This window comes from Orbicella franksi, chromosome 13 (genome assembly GCF_964199315.1).
Source record: "Orbicella franksi chromosome 13, jaOrbFran1.1, whole genome shotgun sequence".
Taxonomy (NCBI): Eukaryota; Metazoa; Cnidaria; class Anthozoa; order Scleractinia; family Merulinidae; genus Orbicella; species Orbicella franksi.
In genome coordinates, this window is record NC_138157.1 from 8002401 (window position 1) to 8013739 (window position 11339).

General features: G+C 36.5%; 1 protein-coding gene and 1 pseudogene across 1 annotated transcript; one reads left to right on the forward strand and one right to left on the reverse strand.

Moving 5' to 3' along the window:
- Window positions 1–475: 475 nt before the first annotated feature.
- LOC145465521 (melanocyte-stimulating hormone receptor-like) lies at window positions 476–4299 on the reverse strand. Its single transcript, XM_081449300.1, has one exon. It carries the CDS (start codon window positions 3408–3410, stop codon window positions 2370–2372), a length of 1041 nt encoding a protein of 346 aa, XP_081305426.1. The 5' UTR covers window positions 3411–4299; the 3' UTR covers window positions 476–2369.
- A 5139-nt stretch (window positions 4300–9438) lies between these two features.
- Window positions 9439–10664, forward strand: LOC145465557 (melanocyte-stimulating hormone receptor-like; annotated as a pseudogene).
- The last annotated feature ends 675 nt before the right edge of the window (window positions 10665–11339 follow it).

The window sequence follows — 11339 nt, forward strand, 5'->3', positions numbered from 1 at the left end:
GGGTGAAATGCAGTGTACTTCTTGCATACGGCTGGTTCGCCTTAATTTGAACTGACCAAGCAGATTCAGCAGGTGAGAAAAACTGTACTGTGCTGAAATGTATGTTCAATGGGGAAAGGCATTGAAGTCGGGCAACTTTCCTCATTGGAGAATGCATTAAATATTTACGAAAGGGGATTATAATAGGCGATTTGCATGGTGGCGTCATTTGATTACAACTACCAGAATCCTTCACTTTTTCTGTTTGTTATGCTAATTAGGGCAATTGTTATTTAAACCCCACTGGGAACTCAAAATTTAAATAATAAAGAAAAAACGAAAAGAACTCTGGTAGTTGTAGCCAAATGACGCCAACGTGCAAATCTGCTATTCCAGAATTCCAGATCACTCAGGTCAGGTGTTTTGAAATCAAATCGTCTATCGTCTTATATATATTGTCTATAAATGAAACAGTCCTGACAATAAGCGTCACCTGTAGGACAGAGGAGGAAGTAATCCTTAATATTCAAGCTCATCAGAAAAATACATAGGGAGTCCATGGTGGAAGACTGCGCAGGTGCACTTAAGCTTATGACATTTTAAAAGCCTGAAAGTTACCTTTAAAAAAATCGAAAACTTGAGAAGGTTAAAATATGTCTCTGTTCTCGTTATAAATTCGTTAATTTCGGCGCTGGATATGTTTACAAACCTTAGGGGTCTTATTTGTTGTCGCTACTTGCTGAGTCGATATTTTCATTCTTAACTTAATTATTTGGACTTCTTCCAAAAATTCTCCTTCTATCATCGTGTAATTTAAGCTGTTTTGAACAGGATGTTCTGTGCCAGTGGAAACTAAGAGCTTGTTTTCATATTCGTTTTCCGGCCATGTCACAAAAAAAAATGGGAGCTTTATTATATATAAACTCTGAAAAAACATTCGAGGTGATGTATTCCATGATGCCCCTTGCGAAACCTGAAGAACAAGAGAGCATCTTGAAGTCAATTTCGAAGAGTTTCAGCCTCTGGAGAAAGAGTACAACAATCTGCGCGTAACTCATGCAATTTTTCACGGAAATTATGTAACTAATATGCCAATAGTGCATTCTGAATTAAAACAAGGCAGCTGATCTAACACATTTTGCAAATATTGTGTTTCAAGGGAGACAAAGAGCGTTTCATATTTAATTAAAAAACTCTTAACACGTCGATATAAGAAAATACAAAGAAATTAGATAGGCTGAACCTGGTCAGCCTGAAAAATTACGAGCTGATCTTCTTTGAATTAAAGAGAACACTATTTCGAAGTTTTTACGACCTCTAAATGGGAGCTTTCAAATCACCTTTTGAAAGCTACAAGTCAAAGCGATTATTTTATTATTTTCAGTTTCCAGATCCAAAGCGCAAAAAATAGTGTCTGCCTTTTGACATACTCAAATGCAATGAAAAGTTACATAACATTTTTGAAACAGGAGTAAAAAATACAGAAGACGTACAAAATTCGCACCAGGAGAAAATAATAAATATTCCAAAATAAAAAAATAAGTCTGTGTTGTTTGCATGTTAAACAGTAACTACTGCCCGATATTGAGAGCAAACGAACAATTTTCCTTTGACTTGTAGCGCATTTATTGGTGTAGTTTGATAGCCAGCTCTATGATTAGCTTTAATTTGTTATAGGGGTTCAGGTATCTACAGTTTAAACCGGACGAGCTACATCACTCGGACTTCAGACATCTCTAAAAGTATACGGTTACCTTAACAAGAGGAATAAAGAGAAAACAAGTTGACGTTTAAATTGAAAGTAGAATCAGTTATCGTGAGCAAAGTAGCAGAGGAAATAATGTCCAAATAACGCTGCGCCTAATGACCAAGATGAAAAGAAAAATTAAAGAATAACGTTAATTTTTTTCACGAAACTTAATTCATTTAGCTAGACGCAACATAGTAAAATTGTATAATGATAATCGTAATAATAATAGAACTGAAAATAAAAACTACCTACATATACTGGAAACATAAACTATGCGAGACCAGTTACTAAAGTGAAAACTATAAAATTCAAGGAAGAAGAAAGCTCGGGATGACCACGATTATTTAGGCGTATTTAACATTTTAAAGACAATTTCAGTAAAGAGGTACGTCATCAGTGTGTTTGACGAAATTTTAAGCTCAACTGAAATCACAGAATGACAATCATTGGCAAAATGGTCGGCAATGGCGATGAATAATGGTGACAAGAAATGAAAATTTTATGGCCAAAAAACAAATTAATATTTAAGTAGTGTGCGTGTGTACGCACAATGGACTAAGAATAATTATTAATGGTAGTGTAGTTTGCTTCATACTTCTTACCACACAGAACTCATAAAATTTGCAATTGATGCACAAAATTATATCTTTGAAACTGATCGAAATGTGCTTTCCAAAATGGTGACTTCGTTATTGTTTTTCCTCATTGCATTTCTAACAGCTCTTCGTATCTCTCCAATTCTCCAGCAATATACAAGTGGATTCAAGAAGGAATTGATGAAAACAGCAGTAGTAACGTAGTCATAAACGATTTTCATTGTAGTTGTGTATCCAGTAAACGACTCCACGAAGATCGTCACAAAAAGTGGAAAAAAGAAAAGTAACAGCAAACCATAAACATAAAGTACAGTTATGGTCGATTTCCTGGACTTCAGGACGTTCACATCATGTCTTTGGACAATCCGCTGTTGCTGAGATATCTGGCGCTGATGTCTCCGAACGATCTGGAATATTTTCCAGGTGCTGAGGGCTGTAATGAGAAATGTTATCAGTAGAACGGCTACAGGGACAAAAAACCAATTGCTTATCCAAAACCTCAATAGGACGACAGAGGTTGATACTACCCAGACGACTAAAGCAGTTAGCATTATTTTGCGAATAGTGACAAGCCCGTTGTATCGTAAATGGAGGGTTAAAGCGAGAAGTCGATCAATGGAGATTCCGCTTAAGGTCGCCAAGGACACGCCAATTGTTGTATAGCTAGATATGCTCTGAATAATTCTCAAGGCACAGTAAGCGTCAAAATCATCCGTGAGTTCCGCGATGTGATAGGCCACGAAAGATGGCTGACAAACCAGCCCAACAACGAGATCAGAAGCTGCGAGGCCGGACAAAAGAACGAAGGATGGCGAATGAAGTTCTTGTTTTTTCCAGATGACACGGAGGATGATCACATTACCGGTAGATGTTAACAGAGAAAACAGTACATTTAGAATAGATGTCAGGATACTTGCCACTACGGTATTGTGTGTTCGTTCCAAATTAACGCTTAGAAAGAAGCAGTTGGGTTGAATGTGGCTGCTTCTGTTCATGTTGTAGATGAGCCTCGTTGAAATGCTATAGCTCTCAAACGTATACGTATCTGTTCTGTTTGGACCCTGCAGCTGAAGCTTACTAGTCATATATAATTTATACCTGCCATAATCTTTGGCCCGTGATTGGTAACCGAGGCGCAGTTGTCTTAGTTGTTTGCTTAACTTCGTAGGAAGAAATTACTGTGCAACTCAAACTGTCATCTGTTATCTTCACACTGAGGACTCTTGATCCACGGACGAAAATAGTTTTTGTGTTTATTTGTGTTTACCTTATTATGACCTTGTCTCAACCTAGCCAGGTTTTGGCCAGAACTCGAAGAAACAACTAATAAATTTTATTTAACACTCTCCCTCGTTTTTGCTATAAAAGGAAATTAAATTGTCGATGAAATAACTGACAATGCCGGTTGTTTGGTTTATGTAGAAATTGGTGGGAGGCATGCGCACGTAGACAATTATACAAAGTGGGCTCCAAGCTAGCCTGGTTAAATAAACGAAAAAAATATGAGCTGATATATCAGGACTAACTCAAACAACAAACCTAAAATAATAATTAAAGAAATACCCAAGTTTGTCTGGAGCTATGTTTTAACAACTGGAAATGGCCTCTAGGATTTTCGATGCGTATGCAAATTTGTCAGGTTTGGTCAGGTCGTTTTACTCAGCGAAAACTTTAAATAAACAGCCGGAATAAATGGGACAAAAGACTTCAGTTAAATAAATGCTACATTTGCTTTTGGCAGGCAACAGATCTTTTCATTTTCTTTTGTGGGTGTCGAAATTTGACACACATACATGATTTTTGGCGACAATTCGTTTGACTCTTGTTTCAAATTTTCACTGCAAATTGTACACTTTATTTGTAAACACATGTCACCACTACACGCGCTTTAAAGAAAAACCAACCTTGAAGAAATACAGAACTTGATTTTTTGGAGCGTTCAACGTTCTTTTAAGTCACTGGCACGAGCTTCCCCAAAAGATTAATCAGCCCGCAATGAATAAAACAATTCACAATGTCCTTTCATTGCTTCGACAGTCGTCCTGATGTCCTGCATGAATTACAATAATTACAATAGTTTGTTACAGGAAGACATCGAGTTCCAGTCAAAACCACAGGTGTTTTTAAGCATCTAAAATTACTGAAGACAGACGGAAAGAGTAAAATTAAAATTCTAACACAAAATCTCCATACATAATTGAAATATTCACGTACACGTACAAGACGAAATGAAGCAAACTGATAAAATCAGTTGCATAGTTAGATAGATTGAAAAAAATTAGTTGAAGATAAAACAGAAAGTATGGAAAATGAGTTGGAGGTTATCTTTTTTTATCACGCTTTTATTGCTTTCCAGTTTGTCATCTGTCGTCCTTTAATAGACGACTTATCACGTACAATGCGTAAAACCTCTGGAGTGGCCATTTTCTTGGTGAAAATTAAAAGTTTATTTTTCAAGTGTCTGCCTGGAGAATATTCTTAACTGTGATCTTGAGGTAATACACTATTCTTAAAGAGGATTTTCGTGAAAAGTTTCATGCAATACTACACAGCAGGTTGTTAATTGACAGGGCTCGGTGCCCAATTAAGGTGAGTGACTTGATAAGGAAAATCCGCTGTGAAGAACTTTTAATTAAATCTAGTCACGTTGGGGCCAAACCACCCCCAAATGTTTCGTCAGTTCTTGGGTATTTCACATTATTTCGCATTACTTAAAAAGTATTGACTCTTTCTACACCAAACTTGGCAGATGAGCAGGAGACCTATTGCCAATTATATTTACGTGGGTCCCTCCCTTGAGAAAAATCCCCAAATTGGAGCCGTAATTTTTTTCCAGCAAATGCAGCTATGTTGCACATGTGATGTGCCAGATGACTAAAACAAAAATAAAGAAGAAAATCGGAAAAAAATCATCCCTCTAGTGTTATTGCGTTAAAGTTAGTTTTGTTATGTCATAACCTGTGACGTCACCCGTTTTTTTTACTGTTAATACCGTCCTAACAAAGCCGAAAATCAAATTTCTAAAACCATACGATTTTTGACATCAAGCTTTCTATTTTTCTAGACTGACTTAAGAAGGACAGTATGGTTAAGCAAATTCCGGCGGGTGGGGACAACAAAAAATATTTAATTTACCATATCTCAAAAAACAATCATCATAGCAAAAAACGGTTTCCGGCATTTTACTCCTCAAGTCAAGGCCTCTCCAATGACATAATCTTTTTTATCAGAGTTTACAAAAAATTATAGCACATTTTGGTGATGTCATCAATTATGACGTCATAATCTGACATTTTGTCACAACTTCCAAATTAAAATAAACTGGAGAACAAAGAAAGCTCATCTGCCAAACTTCGTTCAGAAATATATAAACCAAGCAAATATAGCCTTCATGAAACATTAGGGGGGTGGTTTGGCCCCTACGTGAGTTTTTACTAAGAACCTGGTTTTGGGAATACCCGGACGGAAAATGGCTATTCCGCCCTCACGGAAAAAGAGCTGCGAGGAAATGTTTTAAAATTTAATAATGATTTCCCGAGAAAATGTGTATAACTTGTCAAACTAACCATGCAACAAAAACTAAGTTTGCTGTTTGCATGTTCACGCTATATCAGGTGAAAAAACTGTCAAGACCACATGTCAACGAAGACAATGATGTATGTGTGTAATAACAGTACAAGCCTGCCGCACTACCATCTCGTTAATGCAGCCATTGGTCTCAAGTTATTTTTACGGTCTCTTGTTGTACAAGTAGCTTAAACGACGTTGTCCACCCGAGAAAAAATACCTCAGGTTATCGCTTTGTAGGACTCAGCCAAGTGTGTGAATCTGGGGGAACTCGCACTTCCTCGACAAGGAAATTTCGAATTGACCGTTCCTGGTTAACTCGCTTGGACGGATCTTGGACGTGCTGTTTACCTTCTAAGGTTCATTGTTATTCTTTTAAAAATGTTCTTGGAGTAATGGAGCAGGGGTGGGATCAGGGGTGGTGGTGAAATCCGGCGGAGGAAAAACACAAAAATCCAATTTTCATTCATAGCTGGACGAAATGTTCGAATTTGTCAGTCTCAAAAAATTGTCGCAACAAATGACAAAAGAGCGATTAATCATCCTGGGGTGGAGCACGAAATCGTGCCTTTCGCTAAATCAATCAACATTTACCAATTTTGTCAGCTCTAGAGAGATATAAAAATTAATGGGCGTAACTATGTTAGACGCTTGCAAACTTAGACGCGCAGAGGAAAGGATTCCATGATTCCTCCAATTTAAAGTTATTTACCTTTAAAACATTTCTAATAACGTTAACATATTAACTATTTCGATGAAGTTCGACTATTCAGAAGGCCAAGTCAGCGCCCCGGTAACCGAACACGAATGCAGTAAAAAACCCGCATGTAAGAATGTGAGTTATTGGCAATTTAGGTTAAGTAGGTTCTTAATTAGGTCTTTAATTTCTATGAAGGAGATATTTGTTGATTACCAGAAAAAATAGGTCAACTTGGGTTTGGCCCTTAAATATACAGTATTCACAACTCTATTATGATAAACCTAGCACAACTAATTACAGAATGTATATTTAGTGTTGCCTCTATAACAAGAGTTCATGATTTAACTTTAAGAAGAACCAGCTTGAAGTTGCTTGGCAAAACGGGTTCTTATATTTTTGGATTTGAAAATGGCAAATTTCTGCCTGCAGGTTCTTAAACCACTGGGTTCTTGTACGAGGGTTTTCACTGTACTCCACCAGATCTGATTACTCTACCTGATCATCACTAGGTAAATTAATAAATAATAATTTAGAAAATGATTAAGCATATGAGAAGTCTTATTAAGAGAACTTTACTTCCGTGGCATTCATAGCTTAACATACATTTTCTTTCACTATTGATAGTTTGTTAAATTTGCAGCCTTCGTTTCAACAACATTTTCTATAAAAATATTCTAAATTCTAAAAACCTTCCACCGTGCAAATTAAATTGCATTTAGACATCAATGATGATCTCCTTATTAATTTCATGCCGATCTTTACATTTCTGGTCACTTTCCGTTTTCGTACCACAACTACTTTTAAGATTGATAAGGTAAATGGGAAAGAACGATACGTAAATAGGATAGATGCATTTCCCCCTCCAGATTTAAACAATAGAGAACGTTTAAAGTGGTACTGTGACGAAAGTCGCATCTTTCCTATCGCAGCCATTTTAAAACATGAACAAGTAGCCTTTGTGAGAAGAAAAATGCTATTTACTACACTCAAATATCTCTTTTCAGTCCAGAAATATTCAAGTTTTTAAAATATGCAAATCAGCCCAGTGATAACGTCGTACACTCAACCAAATTTTGATCAAATATGATGAAAAACGAAATCTCAGCCAATTTGTATCACAAAAGTTTGATTATCTGCACTAAGATTCTACTAAATGTGCTCCACAATATGAGCTTAACAGTTTGGTTACCATGGCATTCTGGATTCCAGACTTCCCCAATATTAAAGGCCTTTCGGGCTACCTTTGGTGTTTCATTTTAATATTTGCAAATTATACCTCTATGCTTGATCCAGCAAGCATATAAATATGTTAGCTCAAGTTTGTGGCCTCGTTTAATGTTTTGCAAGCTGAAAATCACTTACATATTGAAATCAAGTGGGTGGGCACTGGAAAAGAGTGAGTTGCCATGGGAACGGAATTTTTTATAGCCGTAGCTGTGTATCCTGTAGAGCTATTAGCCTACCAAGTTTCAATGGTCGGTGCTGCAAATTGACCAAGATAGCTCCATTTATATACTTGATATAAAATTTGGGTTAAGTGCATGACGTCATCAGTCATTTCATTTGCATATTTTACACATTTTTCAAACTTAAATATCTCCGGAACTAAATGCGTTTTTATTCTTTCATGGAATTCTATGTAATACACTTAAAAAATCAAGGGGGATAAAGTGGCTCAAAACAGTTTCCAGTAGTTAGATTCTGATGGGTCATTATATATAACCATTCTTTATCACTTGATGCTACAATCATGGTATTACAAAAAAAAAATGCCCAATCATTGAACGCATTGTTATAATTATTAAGTTTTAAAAATTTAAGGTGGCTCTATACTTTATGTACAGAATTTGTTTAAACTTTGCCAAAAGTTGCGTCTTATCAGGCTTGTCAAAATTTGATAATATAAAAAAATTCACCGTGCCGTTGTTGAATTATAAGCCCTTAAAGCTAGAATAAAGGGTGTTTTTAGGTCATGCTATTGCTATGGTAACTTATTATGTCACGAAAATGATAACAACATGTTCACCAATGATTTGGCAGTTTTCTGATATCATGATTGTAGCATTAAGTGATAAAGAGTGGTTATAACGACCCATCAAAATCTAAGTGCTGGAAACTGTTTTGAGCCACCTTATGGACAGGTAACTAAAGTTTTAAAATTTAGTCAAAACTCATTTCTGATAAGTTGCGTGGCCGGCGCGGGGTCGATATAGACCGCAAGAATTAAAAAAAAATTGCATCAAATTAGATTTATTCCGATTTATACCATATTTGAATTACAGCAGGCTGATAGAATTAACCAATCACTGAGCGACTTTGACCTAAGACAATTCAATATGGACTACAGATGACGATTTTTACGCGATCAAGGAATATTTCACGTCAAAATGGCGGAACACTAGATAGAATTCAAAACGATTTCAAAGATCCTGGAGATGGGTTTTGGGGTAAGAAACAAGTCAAAAGTTATCATAAGTAATTATGAAAATAAGAAAGAGTTTGTCCAATGAGTAATTGTTTTAAACACGACTGTGAAAGCTTAGGAGATGAACCACTTTAGCTTTTGATGCTCGTGATCACTCTAAAACTCCAGCTGTGTTATTTTCATGTTTATGCACCAAAGTAACAAATTATTGTATTGATGAGGTCGATTTAGTTCTAGCATTTGTCTTATCATTGATAAAATTAAATCAAACCTTTAAGCCATTGATAAATTACCGAAAGTGAGCTGTCATATTGTGCAAATACCGCAAGTATCCAATTATACATTATGCGGCAAGCCACCTGCAAAATTCTTCGTTAACCGATAGGATAAGATAGATGTCACCTTTAACCAGTATATCGAACTGCGCCAGCTAAGACAGTTGCCCACTCCAGCGTAAACACTGTGCCGGATTAGCGAAGATAATCTTCAGTGTTGTTTACATTTGTCTGAATATATGTGGAAACATATTCTTGAGTTACCTATAAAGTCGATCAGGTCAATTTTGACATTCACGAAACAAACCTCCGTTAATTGCAAACTTTTCGCAGAATACTACAGCAGCTATGTCATTGTGTATAATTATTGCTAGCATGACGTATTTCGTATAACTAATGTAATCTGCGTGAAACTCTTCATAGACAGACGGGGTGTTATCTACAGATAAGTTATCTTCAACATGGACAAAACCCATCCCAGTAATGTAACACGCGCTTTTTTGGATATAAACCTGGAGCAAACGAAAAATAGTTTTATCGCAAGTATTTTAACATGTATTGTCAATGCATTGTTTTCTTTGATAACAGTTTCTGGAAATTTTATCATTTTACGTGTCATCTGGAAAACGCAAGAGCTTCACTCGCCATCTTTTATCCTTTTATTTTGCCTCGCAGCCGCGGACCTTCTCGTTGGATTAATTTGTCAGCTATTTTTCGTGGCGTATCAGATTGCGAACTTACAGATAACTTTAGTGCCTACTGCGTTTTGAGAATGATTCAAAACATATCTGGTTGGATAACCACTGGTGTTTCGTTCGCAACATTAAGCGGAGTCTCAATTGATCGACTTCTCGCTTTAACCCTACATCTACGATACAACACCATTGTCACTGTTCAAAGAATGTTGCAAGCTGTTTTTATGTTCTGTATCGTGTCTGTGACAGTTGTCATGTTAAGAATTTGGATACACCCGTGGATTATTTTTCCTGTTGTTGTTGTAGTTTCAAGTTTTGTTGTTACAACCATAAGTACCTTAAAATATTTCAGATTGTCCGTAAACATCAGCGTCAGATACGCCAGCAACAGCAGAGTGTTCAAAGCAACACGATAAACGTTCTAAAAATGTAGAAAATCAGCCGTGACTGTACTATATGTTTACGGTTGGTTCGTGATATTATATCTTCCGTTTTGTGCGACGATGTTTGTGGAGACAGTAACTGGATATACATTAACAGTGAAAGTTGCCTATGACTACGTGACAACTGTCGTTTTCATTAATTCGTTCTTGAATCCAGTTGTGTACTGCTGGAGAATCGGCGAGATACGACGAGCTGTTAGGAATTTGCTGAGGAAAAACTGAAAAAAAAAAAAAAAAAAAAAACCCTCAAGACATTGGATATACATGCATGGATATACATTAAGTAATACTTCAATTAGCGCCTTGATGTTGAAATTGAGACTTCAACAAGACGCGTAAAGAAAAGATCGAAGAAGCGTGAAGTATAGTCAACGCTGTTTAAACAGTATAAGTGCAGATATATGCACGCTAACTTAGCGAGGCACGCATGTGATGGCAGATGTCAAGAGTTTGAAAATGTATGTAAACTTTACAAGCTCTATTTGTCGTTTTGCAATGTACAAGTGACATTTCAATTAATGTGATGCGGGTTTAGCAATTTTTGAGGGAAAGTTGTTTTGTGATAGGTGAGTACGAGGGTGTAGACGTTGTTGGGGGGAATTAGCTGACATGTAGACAAAATGTAGAAGCGCAACTTATATTCTGAACGATAAACAGGAAGTTCTGACAATACTCGATACTCGTGAAACGCATGAAGAAGATCTCGGTTTTCTCGCTCGATCACGACTTAGTTCCATGTGCTCAGTCACGTGACCTTGTTTGTGTCCCATGATTCCACTAGAGTCCACTCCTTCTTAAAGGGAGTAAACTTACGACAAAAGCTTACATGATGAAAAATTGAAACAAAGCTAACAAGAAAATCTTAACATTCTAAAATCCTCATGAGTCCACTACAGTCCACCTCTTCTT

Coding starts and splice junctions, on each gene's coding strand:
- LOC145465521 (XM_081449300.1), bottom strand. CDS start 3,410: ATGACTAGTAAGCTTCAGCTGCAGGGTCCAAACAGAACAGATACGTAT.